The following is an 18,937-nucleotide window of genomic DNA, read 5'->3' as shown; positions in this document are numbered from 1 at the left end:
AGTTGCTCAGCTGTGTCTGACTCTTTGCTACCCCATGGACTGCAGCACGCCAGGCCTTCCTGTCCATCACCAACTCCCGGAGTTTACCCAAACTCACGTCCATCGAGCCAGTGACGCTATCAAACCATCTCATCCTCTGTCATCCCCTTCTCCTCCTGCCCTTAATCTTTCCCAGCATCAGGGTCTTTTCAAATGAGTCAGCTCTTTTCATCAGGTGGCCAAAGTACTGGAGTTTCAGCCTCAACATCAGACCTTCCAATGAATACTCAGGACTGATCTCCTTTAGGATGAACTGGTTGGATCTCCTTGCTGTCCAAGAGACTCTCAAGAGTCTTCTCGAACACCACAGTTCAAAAGCATCAATTCTTCAGCGCTCAGCTTTCTTTATAGTCCAACTCTCACATGCATACATGACCACTGGAAAAACCATAGTCTTGTCTAGACGGACCTTTGTTGGCAAAGTAATGTCTCTGCTTTTTAATATGCTGTCTAGGTTGGTCATAACTTTTCTTCCAAGGAGTAAGCATCTTTGAATTTCATGGCTGCAGTCACCATCTGCAGTGATTTTTGAGCCCCCCAAAATAAAGTCTGACACTGTTTCTCCATCTATCTGCCATGAAGTGATAGGGCTGGATGCCATGATCTTAGTTTTCTGAATGTTGAGCTTTAAGCCAACTTCTTCACTCTCCTCTTTCACTTTCATCAAGAGGCTGTGTAGTTCTTCACTTTCTGCCATAAGGGTGGTGTCACCTGCATATCTGAGGTTATTGATATTTCTCCTGGCAAGCTTGATTCCAGCTTGTGCTTCATCCAGCCCGGCATTTCTCATGATGTACTCTGCATATAAGTTAAATAAGCAGGGTGACTATATAGCCCTGACGTACTCCTTTTCCTATTTGGAACCAGTCTGTTGTTCTGTGTCTGGTTGTAACTGTTGCTCCCTGACCTGCACACAGATTTCTCAAGAGAAACTGACAGACTCTGAAAATAGATTAGCTGTTGCCAACAATAACTCATAGACTCAGAAAATAGATTAGTGGTTGCCAGGATCTGAGAGGAAAAGGGTTTGGTGAGTGACTGCTAATAGGTGTGTGATTTCTTCTAGGGGTGGTGAGAATTTATTGGAATTAAATAGTGGTAATGATTGTATAACCTTGTGAATATACTAAAAATCACTAAGTTGAACACTGCATTGTTTTTAAAGAAACAAGACCTAGTGACAGAGCTTTTGTGCATTGAGGACTCTAGGGGATTGATGACGGGGCTTAGAGAAACTGGTGAGATCTGGCAAGAGATGGTGGTGGGGTTTAGAATCAGCATGGGGGTGCCTGGTAGTTATCCTAGAGTCCACTGGAAGCAGAAGCCAGGCTTGCACATGTTAACAGAAGATTAGACTTTCATGTGAGAAACATCTAAAAATACAGAGAGGAATTCTGCGGAGTTGATTTAGCAGGGAGGGATAAAAAGCCAGAGAAACCTGGGCTACTGTACATTAATGTAAGCCCCATTTAAATGCACAGGTCATTTATGCCCAGGAAAACTGGGATCCAGACAAAAATAGATCTTAGTTCAGGGACAAAATTAGCTTTGAGTAACTGCTCTAGTTTGCAATGACGGCTGAAGGAAGAGTAAACCAAGAATTGATGCTAAGTCCGGGAGTGGGGTGGCGTGAGAGCAAAGCAAAGTAATGGTCTGTTAAGAGCTCGCATGTGACATTCCACTGGCTAACAGAGCCTGACCTTTCTATTTTGTGGCCTATTCTGGGGTTCCTTCCCGGGGGAGTTAAATCCATTTTAAGTGGATGACATATATATTATAGCATACATCCCTGGAACACACAAAGCTTATTCCACCCCAGGGCCTTTGCACTTCCTGGCTCTGTCCAGGTCTTTCTATGACTGGCTAGTTTTCATCCTTTTAGCCTTTGCCCATCACCCTTCCTAAAGTAGATTCTCTTCACCACCTGCCCCCACTAATCCTCCTCTCTCATACTTCCCTATTTATTCTCTTCACAGTGTCTATCACTCCGAAACGACTTTGTTTATGTGCTAACTTGGTATGGCTGCCTTCCCCGAATCATACGTTAAGTTGCCAGAGAGCTGAGACCTCAACCACCTCATCTGACAAGCAAGGGACGGCTGTGGTTGTCCTGTGGTTCTCATGGAGAATGGATAACCTGTCCAATTTAGGGGCAGAGTAGACCCCTTTGACCGTGGATTTGAAGTGACATGCTCCAAACAACTTGTCTATTTTCTGTGTCTTATATCTTAACTGGTTCAGAATTCTCAAGGACAAGAACAGTGTTCGCTGAGAACCTATTAGCTCAGAGATGTCCAGAACGTCAGCTGTATAAAGCTAGCATGTATCTACCTGGTTACCACTGTGTCTGGTACATAGTAAGTGTACAAACATTGTTGAATGAACTGTGAGGATCCCTGCCCCCTGCGTTCCACCCTTGAGAAGCGGTGGCTGAAAATTTCCCAGGTCCTATGGCTCCTTCTCTGAGGGTGCCAAACACACTCAAGTGATGTTTCTTTGTGTTGACTTGAAGCTCTCCTCCCTCATCTTCTCCCAGCTTTTCTCTTTGAACTTCAGAGCTGACTGCCATGCATCTGGCTTCCTGCTGTGGAAGGCAGAGGTGAGGAACAGCCAGAATCAGAGAAGAAGGCTGGCGGCCTGGGCTGCGTCTGTCTTTGGCCGTGCAGATGATCTATTTGCCACATTCCTACCTCCTGTTTCCATTCTCATTGATAATGGATCTTAGACTTTGCCACAATCACACGCAAATGTGGAAGAGATTTTGGGGGGCTTGTGGGATATCTGAGGGATGGAGCTGTCAGGGGAGTATAATCTCCTCGGTTCTATCTCATCACAACAAAAATCTGAAGCGATGGACATTAAAGCCTTCGGCTCGTCATAGCTCTCAGACAGACCATGTTAATAGTTCTCAGACAGATCAGTTTTATTTAGAAAAAAAGGAAAATACATCCTCGAGGCTTGAGGGCATGCCGACCCAAAAGACATGGAGAGAGCGCGAGGGAGTGTGTGCGCAGGTGGGAGAGAGAGAGACCTCTGGCTCTTTGGCTGCTCTTTTATATGTTTTTTCCTCCCCCAGGCCTGCCCTATGTAAACTGGGCTGGCCAGGAGTGCTGTTTGTCCCTACTGAGGCCCTCACTCCGGTCCTTGGACCTTCCTTTGATCTATTTTCGCAGGCTTTTCCCTTCGTTGTCTTTTAGCCACCGCCATTCTGGACTCCTGTTTCCTATTCTAACGACCTAACAGAGCCATCCTCTCTGGGGTCTGCTATTTCCTTCTCTTGATAGATCCTTACTGAAGAGACAGTGTGGAAAAATATTACAGATCACATGTTCTTCAAAAGCATGAAAGACTCATCTCAGGAGCATCAGGTGCCCTCACTACATGGGTAAGAGAACAAACAGGTGGACTTAGCTATGGAAACCAGTATGGAGGTTCTCGAAAAAAATTAAAAACAGGACTACTACATGAGGGCTTTCCTGGTGGCTCAGTGGGGAAGAGTCCCCCTGCTCATGCAGGAGACACGGGCTCTATCCCTGGTCCGGGAAGGTCCCATATGCCTTGGAGCAACTAAGCCCGTGTGCCACAGCTATTGAGCCTAAGCTCGAGAGCCGGGAAACTGCCACTACTGAACCCGCGCGCCACAGCTGCTGAAGCCTGTGTGCCCCAGAGCCTGTGCTCCACAAAAGATGCTGCCACTATGAAAGCCTGCGCACTGCAACCAGACAGTAGCCTCCGCTTGCCGCAACGAGAAAAGCCCGTGCAGCAATGGAAATCCAGCACAGCTAAAAATGAATACATAAAAGTATTTATCAAATAAAAAAAATGTTATAACATTCTGTATCACCCTGGTAGCTCAGCTGGTAAAGAATCTGCCTACAATGCAGGAGACCCTGGTTCGACCCCTGGATTGGGAAGATCCCTTGGAGGAGGGCATGGCAACCCACTCCAGTGTTTTTGCCTGGAGAATCCCCATGGACAGCGGGGCCTGGTGGGCTACAGTCCGTGGGGTAGCAGAGTCGGACACGACTGAGCAACTAAGCACAACACAGCACAGCATACTAGGGAAAAGAACTACCACCTGGTACAACAATTCCACTTGTGGGTATATATCCAAAGGGAATGAAAACAGGATCCTGAAGAGACATCTGCACTCTCATCTCTACAGCAGCGTTAGTCACAAAAGCTTCTCCAAAGGACTTCCCTGGTGGCTCAGACGGTAAAGCGTCTGTCTACAATGCGGGAGACCCGGGTTCAGTCCCTGGGTTAGGAAGATCCCCTGGAGAAGGAAATGGCAATCCACTCCAGTACCACTGCCTGGAAAATCCCATGGACCGAAGAGCCTGGTAGGCTGCACTCCAAAGAGTCGGACACCACCGAGCGACTTCACTTTCACTTTAGTCACAAAAGCCAAGATATGGAAGCAACCTAAGAGACCATCAATCGATGAATGGGTAAGGAAGCTGTGGTACATACACACACACAACGGAACAGTATTCGCCCGAGAAAGAAGGGGATCCTGCCATTTGCAACACTACAGATGGACCTTGAGGGCAATATGCTAAGTGAGATAAGTCAAGCAAAGAAAGACAAATACTTCGTGATATCACTTACATGCGGAATCTAAAAAGGCAAAGTCACAAAACCAGAGGGTAGAGTGGTGGTTACTAGGGGCTGGAGTTGGGGAACAGGAGAGACGTTAAGTGTACAAACTTGCAACTGGTAGATAACTAAGTCCTGGGGACCTAATCACAGCATAGAGATTATAGACAACATTGTAGTGGAAACATCAGACTCTAAATATCCAAGATTTAAGAGACCAGATCTTCATTATTCCCACCATGAGAAAAGAAAGTGACCTAACAGAGGTGTTGACTAATGCTACAATGGCATCATATTGCAATACAGAAATGTATCATATCAGAGTAATGTACACTTCCAAGTTCCACAAAATTACACGCCAACTAGATCTCAAAAAAAATTTTTTTAAGTAGGCTTACATTAGTGGAGGCGAGCTTTTGCTTAGGGAAAAACCCAGTAAAACTCAGAACCAAAATAACTAAACTGCTGAGATTTTCCAATCATTTCCTTTGGGCAGAAACTGTGCTAAGCTGTGGTTTCTCTATCCTTAGAGACTTTCAAGACTAGAACACATCAGAATAAAAAAAAATTTGTCTTACGTGAACAATGGAGTTGACAGTTTCAGCTTGATAAGGACAAATGATTTATAAGTAGAACCACCTTTCAAGGTGGAAAAGAATTCACTTATTTACTATCACACCTTCCCTCTTCTTGCTAAAGATTTGCAGTATCTTTAGGAAAATCCTTATTTCAGACTAGACATAAGATCTAAACATCATAGAAAAACTGGAAAAAGAGTAAAAACTTATTATAAAGATAGCCAAAGGTTACCAAGATTTACCAAGTATCCTGCAAATATTAGGGATTCCCTGGTGGCTCAAGATGGTCAAGACTCTGGGGAAGCAAGGTGGGAGGGGGTTCAGGATGGGGAACACGTGTACACCTATGGCTGATTCATGTCAATGTATGGCAAAAACCACTACAATACTGTAAAGTAATTAGCCTCCAATTAAAATAAATAAAAATTAAAAAAAAAAAGATGGTCAAGAATCTGCAATGTGGGAGACCTGGGTTGGGAAGATCCCCTGGAGAAGAGATAGCAATCCATTCCAGTATTCTTGCCTGGAGAATCCTATGGACAGAAGAGCCTGGCAGGCTACAGTCCATGGGGTCGCAAAGAGTTGGATACAACTGAGCGACTAAGCACAGAGAACGGATAGGGATACACAATGTTGTGGTCGTTCCAGGTGAACAGCAAAGGGACACAGCCATACTACACATGTAGATGTGTGAACACTTCTAATTGATAGAGAGCATAATCTTATTGTGTATACTACTTTATAGTCTCCCCCACTTCATCTTTGACTTTCAACATTCCCCTGTATCATAAAAATTCTTCACAAACATGATTCTAATAAAATATTCTATGTTTTAAATGAATGTATTATAATTTACTTAGTCACACTCCTCTGTTGGAATCACTATTTATCTCCATCTTCAATTTTTCACATTTAAACCACAACAGTGACAAATATTAATTAAGCAATTACTCTGAGCCAGGCACCATGATTCATGTTTATTAACTCGCTTTATAATTCATTTCATCACTAATGCTCAGATGAACATCTAATATATAATGCTATGCCTCTCCATTTAATTTTTTAAAATTTTAATCTCTTGGTGAAGCTTTCTTTATATAGATCTTGCTTATTTCCTATGTTTATTTCTGATATTTAACATTTTATTTGCTATTTGTGACTATGCCAGTATTTTGATCTACTGAGTCACCGATACTGAAATCCTAATTTTAGAATGTGTTTTCTTTTCTTTAAAACATCTATTCCCTCTTTCAAAACCAGCCTCATCTTCACTATCCCTTTATCTCTGGTACATATTTGGCCAATGCTAAGTAAGTAAGTAAGGTTTTCTCCCTTTCAGTCTCTCTGCCTCTCTGTTCCTCCCTCCCTCTTCTCTTTCACACACACATACACACTCATACCTGTGCAAACTTAACATCAATGCCTAAACATAATCTGAGATACTTAAACGTCCAGGTGTAACAATTCACTTTACACAGATCAATATTGTCTTAGATTCCAGACTCCTAGATAGCAAGTTCCATCAAAACAGTTTGATGGATATGGGCATTCAGTAAACATTTTTAGTAATAATGCTTGAGTTTTCAGAGGGCTCTGGAATTTGTTTTGATTTTGCTTGTTCCTAAGTTTCTTTGCCTAAAGGTAGTGCTAGGGATTCAAAGACTAGACTTTCAGATCATAAGGCATGTTTCCTCATCATCACCATTCATCCATTCAAGATGGTCTGTCATCTTCTTGGGCTTCTGGGCTGTTGCTCTTCACAAATATCTTCATGGACAAGGGAAGAATTGTCCTTTTGCCTATCACTAACATAAAAGTAGAAATTCTGCCAGGCTTGATTGAGAGTATTATACAAATGCTTCTTATATGAATGGGGCAAGTCTATTCAAAGAAAAAGCTCTCAGGACATCAAAGCTGTGTTCCTATCAAAGGGCACATCTAGCTATCTGATTTTAATGCTTCAAGAGGCCAGACTGTGAATTTTATGGTGCTGATGACCGTCATGTTTGACTTTTGTCCACTAGGGTCACCTTTGCAAGACTTGTTTCTTCATGGATAAGTGGAAATAACAGCTTTCTTGTGTATCTCCCTGGAATTTTGAGAAACACGTACAATTGTATGCATGTGAAAATGCTTTGAGAAGTAAATACTTATGGACAAATGTAATAATAATAATAATAATAATAATGGCAATACCACAGTGTCAAAATTATCTAGAACAAAGAACAAATGAAATTATCAGAAGAGGGAGGTAACTATAGGGGGTGTCCTGTAGTTCAGGGAATAGAAGGCATGAGATAAGGGATAAAAGAAACAAGAGAGTCAAGTTTCTGAATTCCATATGTAGGAAAAAAGATAATGAGGGAGGAAGACCATCAGCTAAAGTCTGGTTAGTGAGATCCATTACAAATATGTGTTGAGCACAATATAAAAAAAATCAAAAAATGAAAATATCTAAATAGATATTTCTTTCATACAAATGGCCAACAGGCACATGAAAAGTTGCTCAACATTGCTAATTACTGTAGAAATGCAAATCAAAACTACAATGAGGTATAATCTCATACCACTCAGAACGGCCATCATCAAAAGGCCTACAGAAAATAAATGCTGGAGAGTGTGGAGAAAAGGGAATGCTCTTACACTGTTGATGGGAACGTAAACTGGTGCAACCACTATGGAGAAGAGCATGGAGGTTCCTTAAAAAATTAGAACTGGAACTACCATATGATCCAGCAACCACACTCCTGGGCATATATCTGGAAAAGATGAAAACTCTAATTCAAAAAGATACATGCATCTCAATGTTCATAGCAGCACTACCTACAACAGCCAAGACATGGAAGAAACCTAAATGTCCATCAACAGATGAATGGGTAAAGATGTGGTGTACACACACACACACACACACACACACACACACACACACAGAAGTATAGATATAATGGAATAAAATATTACTGAGCCATAAAAAAGAATGAAATAATGCCATCTGCAGCAGTATGGATGGACCTAGAGATGATCATACTGGTATCTGAAGTCACAGAAAGACCGTTTATCACTTATGTGTAGGAGTTTTAAAAAATGATACAAGCGAACTTACATACAAAATAAAAAGAGACTCACAGACAGAAAACAAACTTACAGCTACGAAAGGGGAAAAAGAGGAAAACTGGGAATCTGGGTTTAACAGATGCACACTACGATACATAATACACAGAAGAACTATACAAAAAAGATATTCATGACCCAGATAACCATGATGGTGTGACCACTCACCTAGAGCCAGACATCCTGAAATGCGAAGTTAAGTTAGCCTTAGGAAGCATCACTACAAAGCTAGTGGAGGTGATAGAATTTCAGTTGAGCTATTACAAATCCTAAAAGACGATGTTATGAAAGTGCTGCACTCAATATGCCAGCAAATTTGGAAAACTCAGCAGTGGCCACAGGACTAGAAAATGTTAGGTTTCATTCCAATCCCAAAGAAAGGCAATGCCAAAGAATGTTCAAATTACCACACAACTGTACTCATCTCACACACTAGCAAAGTAATGCTCCAAGCCAGACTTCAACAGTACGTGAACCATGAACTTCCAGATGTTCAAGGTGGATTTAGAAATGGCAGAGGAACCAGAGATCAAATTGCCAACATCTGCTGGATCATCAAAAAAGCAAGAGAGTTCCAGAAAAACATCTATTTCTGCTTTACTGACTAAGCCAAAGCCTTTGACTGTGTGGATCACAACAAACTGTGGAAAACTCTGAAAGAGATGGGAATACCAGACCACTTTACCTGCCTCGTGAGAAACCTGTATGCAGGTCAGGAAGCAACAGTTAGAACTGGACGTGGAACAACAGACTGCTTCCAAATTGGTAAAAGAGTACATCAAGGCTGTATATTGTCAGCCTGCTTATTTAACTTACATGCAGAGTATATCACACGAAATGCCATGCAGGAAGAAGTACAAGCTGGAATCAAGACTGCCAGGAGAAATATCAATAACCTCAGATACACAGATGACACCACCCCTATGGCAGAAAGTAAAGAAGAACTAAAGAGCCTCTTGATGAAAGTGAAAGAGAGTGAAAAAGTTGGTTTAAAACACAACATTCAGAAAACTAAGATCATGGCATCTGGTCCCATCAATTCATGGCAAATAGATGGGGAAACAATGGAAACAGTGAGAGACATTATTTTCTTGGGCTCCAAAATCACTGCAGATGGTGACCACAGCCATGAAATTAAAAGACTTGGTTGCTCCTTGAAAGAAAAGCTATGACCAACCTGGACAGCATATTAAAAAGCAAAGATATTACTTTGCCAACAAAGGTCCATCTAGTCCAGGCTATGGTTTTTCCAGTAATCATGTATGGATGTGAGAGTTGGACTATAAAGAAAGCTGAGCGCCAAAGAATTGATGCTTTTCAACTGTGGTGTTGGAGAAGACTCTTGAGAGTTCCTTGGACTGCAAGGAGATCAAACCAGTCTATCCTAAAGGAGATCAACCTTGAACATTCATTGGAAGGACTGATGCTGAAGCTGAAATACTCCAATACTTTGGCCACTTGATGCGAAGAACTGACTCAGTGGAAAAGACCCTGATGCTGGGAAAGACTGAAGGCAGTAGGAGAACAGGACAACAGAGGATGAGATGGTTGGATGGCATCACCAACTCGATGGACATGAGTTTGAGTAACCTCCGGGAGCTGGTGATGGACAGAGAGGCCTGGTGTGCTGCTGTCCATGGGGTCGTAAAGAGTCGGACACGACTGAGCAACTGAAGTGAACTATATATAAACAAGATAAACAAAGACCTATTATATTGTACAAGGAACTATATTCAACATCTTATAACAACCTATAATGGAAAAAAGTCTGAGAAAGAATATATACATATATACACAAACAGATATACACACAGATATACACAAACATAAAACTGAATCACTTTGCTGTATACCTGAAACTTTATAAATCAATTATACCTCAATAAAAAAAATAAAAGGACAAGATCTGATCAGGAAAAAACCCCAATTTTGCTGGGAAAAAGGTGGAGAGGTGGGTCTCTAGACAAGAACATTAGTGAGGGAACACTATTCTTGTTCTATCAATAGTGAGTCAACTCATTAAAAGGAGAACCAATGTATCGCTAAGAACAGTATTTTTGTGTTCTGTGAACACAAAACATGTGTCCTTAAAATCAAAAGATGCTTGGCAACATGCTTAGTAAATGCACCATGCTACATTTTTCTGACCAAGAGCCACAAGAAACAGTGGTTGGTCAAAGGTTTCAGGAGACTCCCAAGGAAAGGAAACAGTACACTTTCGCTTAACTTAGTACCTGTGTTCTCAATCCACCCCTCCCACATTCCTTACTCCTTTTAAAAAAAATAAACTTGTTAATATTGGGCAGAACCGATTGTTTGAGAAGCATGGGTCTAGAAAATCTGGTTTAATTCTTGAACTTGCAAAAACGGAAACTTCAGGTATATTCAGGTTCCTGCACTGAAAGCATCATATTTCTGGAAAAACAGCTTTGAATGGAAGAAAATCAGTTGAGAGCAGAAACCAATTTCCAAAGGTGGATCCATTGGCCTGTGGTCTGGGGATGTCGGTGGGTGCCAGATGAGCCAGGAAAACTCTCCTTGGGAAACAAGCCTTGGCTAACTTCTCAGCAACCCTTGGCATTAGCCTGACTTTCCTGGATGTTTTTCAAAAAAGTTTTGGCAGAAATGCAGAACACAGAGGGGAAGGGAAGACAATCCTCAGAGATAAAGGTAGGAACACATTTAGGCCTCTGGGGCCATTCATTCATTCATCCATCCATCCGTTAATCAAACATACGTTACTTACTAACCATGTGCTCAGCATTGTGCTAAGTGCTGCAGCCAACAGCGCAGCTTCAAGAGGCTCACGGACACAAACTGGTGCAAAGAAGGAAAAGTACCCTGAGAGAAATCTATTCAAAGTGTAGGTTGAGGGGACACAACTTAGGGTGAGGGCAAGAGGGCAATCAAGAAGGACTTTACAAAGGAGGCAGTTTTCCAGCTAAACTTTGAAAGAGGAGTGAAACCTGCATTTTAACAAGCACCTCAAGTGGTTAAATTTTGAAAAGCACTGTTCTAGGATATGAGATGGAGAAGGCGATGGCACCCCACTCCAGTCCTCTTGCCTGGAAAATCCCATGGATGGAGGAGCCTGGTAGGCTGCAGTCCATGGGGTAGCGAGGAGTCAGACACGACTGAGCGACTTCACTTTCACTTTTCACTTTCATGCATTGGAGAAGGAAATGGCAACCTACTCCAGTGTTTTTGCCTGGAGAATCCCAGGGATGGGAAAGCCTGGTGGGCTGCCGTCTTTTGGGGTCGCACAGAGTCGGACACAACTGAAGCGACTTAGCAGCAGCAGCAGCAGCAGCAGGATATGAGACCTCCTACCTGGCCTTCTCTTGGGGACTATTTAAAGGTGCCCTCCAAAGTCACCATTAAAATTCATTATAAATCAGATGCAGTTTGCTTATAAATTCATGACAAACTGCACCTCAGCCATGGCATGTTTCGCCAACTTATTTAACAGCTGCTGTTTTGTTTAACAACTCCAGGAGGGACTTTTCTTTCTTTTTTATATTTTTAACAACAACAACAAAAAACACCTTTACTATGTAAATTTTCAAGCATATTAAAAATCAAGAGAACAATACAACAAACCTCCATGTTCCCATAACCCAGCTTATTAGTGGCCAATCTTGTTTTTAAATCTCCCATATTATGTTATGAGAAAGTCATTATAAAATTTTACCAGTAAATTAAAATGACATTCAAAATGTGTTTTCTTTTCTAGGAACACACAGGTTAACATCTTGTACCTCTAATAATCTAGGACTTATTAGATTGAAAGGATCTATTGAAAGGACCCCAATAGCAGTTTAAAATCTATATTCCCAAATTCCAAATGTCAGTGGCCACCCTCTGCCACATACTGGGGAAACTTATGAAAGCAGCCATCAAGGCAGGGGTTGCCTGGGCCATGTGCATATCTAAAATCTATGGGTATCTATAACAAAGCTGTCCAACAAAGCTAACACACTTCAGGCAAGGTCTTTGTCATCTGAAACCATCTTAACACTCTTCAGAGCTTCAAGCGGAGGAATTCATAAGGAATAAGTCACAGGTGTCCATAATATTGATATTCTATTTCTTAGCTGACAATAATGTAGAAAGAGCCACAGAAAGAAGACATCAACTGAGGACCCAATGAACTATAATACTTAGTTCCAACTTATAAGCGATGGCAAGCATCCTGGGTAAGCCACCTGAACCAGGATCTGTTATTTCCAAATTCTGCCTTGATTATTGAAAACAAACAAACAAAACCCCCAAACCCCACACAAGTAATAGCTCTCCTCTGAACCTATGAAAATCCAGTTGAAACCCAGTTTCGATGGACAAGCCCTGGTGGAGCCTGGGTCAGATGGAAAGAATATCCAGTTTGGTCTTTCATTCTGTGGATATTTACTTCTTTTTGACCACAGACTTCGTCTTCTAGAGCAGGTGTGGTCAGGTTCTGGGCAGGGCTGTGGCTTACTGTGTCAGCCCATGACCAGATAATGGATTTTGACGATGGCTTCACATTGATTATCCACTATCAACTGCATCTCCTGCTGGTTTATGAAACCTGCTGCCTTGTTTTGAGGATTTCTCTTTGCCTTTTTTTGGTGTGTTGGAGCTGTTTCCTGGATCTGTTGTCTTTATGTTCCCTGATTTACTTCCTTATATTAGGGGAGCACACCCTCCCATAGCTTTATAAGAAAAGGTATATGTTGGATTTCTTTTTGAGATCTTGAATGGCTGTAATTAATGTTTACCATTAGATCACAGCAGTTATTTATTCCCGTGACACATCTGTCAATACTTGTCATTGCTTTTATTTTTTAATCAAATTCGCTAGTCTCAATAAAAATAGAAAAAGCTACTGGAAAAGGTAATGGCTTGTATCCCTGAAATATATGCATACATCATCTTTAATACTAAATTCTAGCTGTGTTTTAGGTAATGCCATGAAATCATTTAAATTTTACTATTTAATTTCCACAACAGTGCCTGACTTGGTACCCTTGCAACCCTTGTTTTACAGGATTAAGAAATCAAGCCTCAGAAAGACTGAAACAGTTGCATGAGGTTACAGATGTAGTAAAACGCACAAAAGGCTTTGAACCTCACTGTTTGGTACCTGGACAGATTCTGTGGGTGTGAGGAAGAAATTCTATTGAAAGAAGGTTTATAATTCACCTAATTAAAATTCACTGGCTATTATATATTCATAGAGTGACCAAATTGGCTCACCTATGCAAAAGATTGTATTATATCATAAAAATGGAGACTTGGCATGGACTTGCTTTCGGTCTCTTGAACCAGGTAGCAAATTCCAGCTACAAAACTAGTATTAATAGATGGAGATCTCAACCAAAATTTGCCAACACTCTTGCAAGTTTTTTCTTGCAGATCCAGGAGGGGAGAGACCTTGCTGATCTTATTTATCACTTGATAAAGGTAAAGGAGTATACCAATGCCTGGAGTGTTAGTCACTCAGTTGTGTCCCACTCTTTGCAACCCCATGGACTGTAGCCTGCCAGGGTCCTCTGTCCATGGAATTCTGAATTCTCTAGTTAAGAATACTGGAGTGAATAGCCATTCCTTTTCCAGGGGCTGTTCCTGACCCAGGGATTGAACCCATATCTCCTACATTGCAGGCAGATTCTTTACTTTCTGAGAAACCAGGAAACCCCAGGGAAGTGTGGAAGAGCCTGGCATTTAGTAACAGTGCTCAATATATATTTGTTGAATGAACAGCCGATCTTTCTCCAGGGTAAAAGTCATATGGACAGTCTCCACATTCCATCTTTCATATGGAATAAAAGGATAGCCTGGAATGGGCGGGAGTACAAAGAGTGAGACCTTAAAACCACTCTGGGCTCTACTTCCCAAGTCGTGTACCCCATCTGTATGGAGGAGGGGTGCTCTTTTCAAATTCACATGTGTAATATGGGCTAGCAGTGATCCAGCCTGCAGGAAATTCACGAGATATGTGTCCCTGAAACTGAGTATAGGTTAAGTGTACTTTTTTTTCAACTTTTTTTTATGTGGACCATTTTTAAAGTCTTTATTGAATTTGCTACAACATTGCTTCTGTTTCATGCTTTTATTTTTTCGGCTCTGAGGCTCCCTGACCAGGGACGGAACCTGCACCCCCTGCGGTGGAAGGTGAAACCACTGGGACAGGGAAGTCCCTAAGTGCACTTTCAACAAATAGACTTTTAATACTTGGGGAAGCAAAGATTTCCATGTCCCTGCCTTTGGCAATGCTTGACCCACCAATATTCTGACACGACAAGCCATACCATACCAATTCTCTTCAGTGGTGAACTCCTCATAACCCCCAGGACTCCCTTAGTTCTGCCCGGGATGGTAGAAAGACCGCAGGTGCCAACAGCTTGAAGAACACTCTTCTCAAACGTGTATTTTTCAAAGAGGCTTTATGATTCCCTAGCACCTGCTTCAACTTTGTAATTTGATAGAAGGCTTTTCAGACTGGATTTAATAAATAAAGATATTGATTGTTTTGAGATTCCTGGCTCTTTTTACAGTTCTGGGAATGAATTATATTGAGCCTTGTCAATATTTATGTCAGTTTGCATTATCTCCCTGTGTTTCTTGACTGGAGTGCTATTGATGTTTGGGGTGGGTCAGTTCTTCATTGGGAGGACAGTCTCCAGCATTGTAGGATATTAATATTCCTAGCCCTCCCCCCCCAAATGCATGTAGTGCCCCAAATCACTGATACACACAGATATTTCCCACATAGTTTCAAGCACCTCCCGGGGAACGGCACCACTATCTAGTGCCCCAACTGATCACAAATTACAGATGACTGAGATATGAAAATAGCTAGGACTGAACATCACCAGATTCCCCAGGGAAAGCATACACCTGGCAGTTGGTCAGCCATTCTCCTCCTATGCACCCGTCTGCTTCCTCTTTATCCTTTAGAGTCTTTATTATGAAACCTGTCAAAATGACTTCTGCACTGTTTCAAAGGGAAAATGCTTCCAGTACCTTGGAGGGAGCACAATTTGGAGGGTGTAGGAAGCTTAGTTTGACATTCTATTTGTTTTCATACATGACATATGATGTTTCCAGGCTCCAAATCTATCCGTCTGTCTGACAGTTATTGCCTGTACTGAGTGCAACACTGGTAGCTTAACACACTTTTACTCTCTTTTATCCTTACAACATTTTTGCCACCTCTTAAAATGCTTTTTACATTCCCATATTCTAGATGAAGCAGCCAACACTTTAAAAGGGTATACATAAAGCTGATCCACTTCATTGTACAGTAGAAACGAATGTAACACTATAAAGCAATTATACTTCAGCAAAAAAAAAAAAAAAAGGTATGAAATTCGGCCAGTCAACTTTTTGATTCCAATATCTATTTTCTGACAACAGGATGGTCTCTTGCTGTAAATCTAGTGAAAAAAAGTCTTGCGGGAGGGAATGGAGATAGGAGGGCCAGAAAAAGGTTTCTATTCAAAGCACATAGAAGTCTAATCCCCCAGGACACACCAAGCGGCATCATTAGCATCCAACCTGTCACCACCAGCTGGAGTTCCAGCTCATCTCAGATGAATGTGGGATGGGGTGGGGGTGGGGCGCGAGCCTCTGCAGGCACTTTTCTACTTGGCACTGGGAAAGGAGTAAATTGGCTGTTGATTCATTAATAAACCAGGATAGAGTGTGGGCACCGATACCAGTCAATCCTCTGCTACCGCCTAGAGAATTTGGCTGCTACAATCTCCCCTTCCTGCTTTGCTGCAAAGGAACCATCCAGGACCGGATATCTCAGAAGAGGAAGGAAGAGAGGAAACTGACTGGTTGGTCCTAAGGAAACTGATATGGTGGTTCTGGGGTTCCAGCATGGGATAAAGCAGCAGGAGGAGAACAGACACTGTGACCCCTTAACACCATTCATATATTCATTCATTCATTCACTTCGTAATATTTACTGGGCATCTACCACCAGCCAGATTTTCCTCTAGGTGAAGCTACACCAACAAAAAAACAAACCACAAACAAATACCCCTGCCCTCATTGAGCTTATATTCTAATGAGGGGACACAGGCAATAAGCATATTAATACATGGAATAACATATTACACAGAAACAAATACTCTGAGCAAAAAATTACAGGGAGGGGAGAACAGAGCTTGTGAGTGTGTGTGTGGGGGTAGGGAGGTTGATTTTAAAACAGTGATCAGAGAAGCTCTCAGCCAGTGACATATGAATAAAGATCTAAAAGCACCACCGTGCTGGGCCCTGTTCCAAGAGGTTTCCACTTTATCTCATTAATACAACAACCCTGAGAAATATGGCTATGATTATCCCCACTTCACAGACAAAGAGGCTGAGGTGAAGAGAAATGCAGTGATTTCTGGAGATCATTAGGATTTGAACTCAGGCAGTCTGAAGTCCAGCGGCTGAACGCTTGAATGTTGGTGCAGACAGCGTACAAACGCGGTATGAGAGAGGGCAAGCTGTGACTGCAAATGAGGCCTCTGTGTGCACCCAGGAAGCCAGTACAGTGCCACGCATGGGCAACTGTGGGTGGACTTGCAGGGGGGAAGCGGGTAGAGGCTCTTGATCTTTACCGAGTTTACTGGGACTCTCCGGGTCTGCGGCTGGGGAGCTGGGTCTGGCGAGGCGGGTGGGTGGGGGAGGGAGCTCGCTGCAGGGTTGTCCTGGGCCAGCTGCCCCAGTCAATAAGGTTAGGACCTGGCCAGAGCTCCTCCCTGGGCAGCTGAAGGCGGTAGTGGAAGTGAGCTCAGGAAGTAGCACCAGCTGCTTCTTCTATAGAGCGAGCCACAGAGTTGGCAGAGGTCAGCACAAAGGGCGAGCTGCACGGAGGGCAGGAGCTCCCTAGTGCATTCCCAGGTCTGGAGGGGCGCCTGGGAGTCTTTGGGGGGTGGCAGGAGAGGCTCAGAGAGTCGCAAAGAGTCTGACACGACTGAGCGACTGAACTAAAGAGAGGCGCAGATAGGGTCGCTGTGCAGCAAGTGAGAGATGAACAACTACGTGCTGGGGTAAGAGAGGACAGAGCGGCACAGGGTGCACAGAAGAAATGCCTGGAGAGGGAGCAAGCTCACTGGAATAACGGGACCAAGAGGTGCCGGAAGAGAGTGAAGAAGGGTCAGCTGGCGGGGGAAGAAGCGCAAAGGAACTGGTGTCCCAGAGAGGGCGTGCTCAAATGTGGGACCAGGGGTCTAGAAGACATTGGGAAGCGCTTAGGGACCCTCAGAGAGTGGCCCAGGTGGTGCCCCAGGCACAGCAAAGACAAGACTATGTTCTAAAAAATAGAGCCGGTGCTGCCTCTTGAGAGCCGGGGCAAGGGATAAGCAAGGAGGGCGCAGAGTCTGCACGCTCAGAGAACGGGGAGCGCTGCTGCTGTTAGAGTGGTGTGCTTTGAGGCTCCGGAAAAAAAGGTTGAGAAGTGGATGGGTGCCCAAGAATGTCGGAGGAGGCGGGAGGGAAAACGGAAAGTCCAAGGAAGAACTTGCTTGGTTAGGAGAGAAGGCACAGCACTGCTGGAAGTGGAAAGCCGCCCGGGGGAGGCTTGGTCAGGGTTCTGAGCGCCACCGGGAGCACAAAGGAGGCGCTGATGGTTGGAGGGAGAGTGCGGAGAGTCTGAGAAAGGTGAGCAGAGGGTAGAAAAGCCCCGGTGCCCCGGGCAGTGAGGAAGGGAGCAGTGAAAAGCGGAGAGTGTGAGGAGTCCCCACGAGGGGGTCCTGCCACTAGGGTCTTCTGTGCCTGGCTGCTGCGGGTCCTAATTTACTTACCATGATGGAGAAGACTAAAGCCACGATGTTGATGGGGTACGCGGGGCAAAAACAGGCGACGATGGCAAGCCACAAGTAGTTTTGGGGCTTGGGCACGTCCTCCTCGGTCTTGTCATCGTCGGTGTTGGCCTCGGGACTGCTGTCCAAAGCCCTCTTGAAGTCCGAGCTGGGAGCGTACTGAGACATGGGCGAGGTCGGCGGTGCGGGGAGGCGCAAGAGCGCACAGTCCGTGTGGTCTGGGGCTTTGGCCGCAGGCTCCCAGCGAGTCGCTGAAAAGCCAGTGGCGCAGGACTCCAGGGAAACGTAATCTCACCCCTTCTGCGCCTTCCACTTGCACCTGCCTGGGCTCAGGGACCCGAGCCAAGAGCCTCCGGCACTGGAGGGAGGGAGCGAGTGAGGGCTTCGGGGAGGCACCGGGGGAGGAGAGAGGGCGCCAGCCTGAGAAACAGGGGAAAGGCACCCCTTGAGGATACACCCGGGGGCCAACAAGCAGACACAAAGACTTACAGGTTAAGAGTCTTACAGGGAAGGCAAAGGGAAGACCCTTTACATGGCAGACTAACTGACCTAAGGCTGAAGATGACCAGCTCCTCTTTTAAAGCAGCATCACAGGAGGTGACCCAACTCTATCCAGTTGAGCACCCAGCCCTACCCAGGAGGTAGCAGACTTACTATTTCCTCTTGACTTTAATGATTTGCTTTCCCTGCTCTATGATCCTTCTTCTAAGAGTTTGAACACTGAGCCTCACTGATTTATCTTCCCCAACAGGTAGGCAGGGAGCAAGGTGCTCAGTTTGGGGCACCTAACATCACTGAGGGGGCCTCTGG

General features: G+C 43.8%; 1 protein-coding gene across 2 annotated transcripts in view; it reads right to left on the bottom strand.

The window, feature by feature from the left end:
* Positions 1-18,392, bottom strand: part of TMEM233 (transmembrane protein 233) — a 46,853-nt gene extending 28,461 nt beyond the window's left edge. The window contains exon 1 of one of the 2 annotated variants that reach the window (XM_005691453.3): positions 18,110-18,392. In XM_005691453.3, coding sequence (XP_005691510.1) covers positions 18,110-18,295 — 186 coding nt within the window. In that variant the 5' untranslated portion in view covers positions 18,296-18,392. The remainder of the gene's footprint in view (positions 1-18,109) is intronic. The other variant, XM_005691454.3, reaches the window with a different exon arrangement.

This window comes from Capra hircus, chromosome 17 (assembly GCF_001704415.2).
Source record: "Capra hircus breed San Clemente chromosome 17, ASM170441v1, whole genome shotgun sequence".
Lineage (NCBI taxonomy): Eukaryota > Metazoa > Chordata > Mammalia > Artiodactyla > Bovidae > Capra > Capra hircus.
Note: the sequence above shows the minus strand (reverse complement) of the source record. Positions and strands in the feature narration are given on the sequence as shown.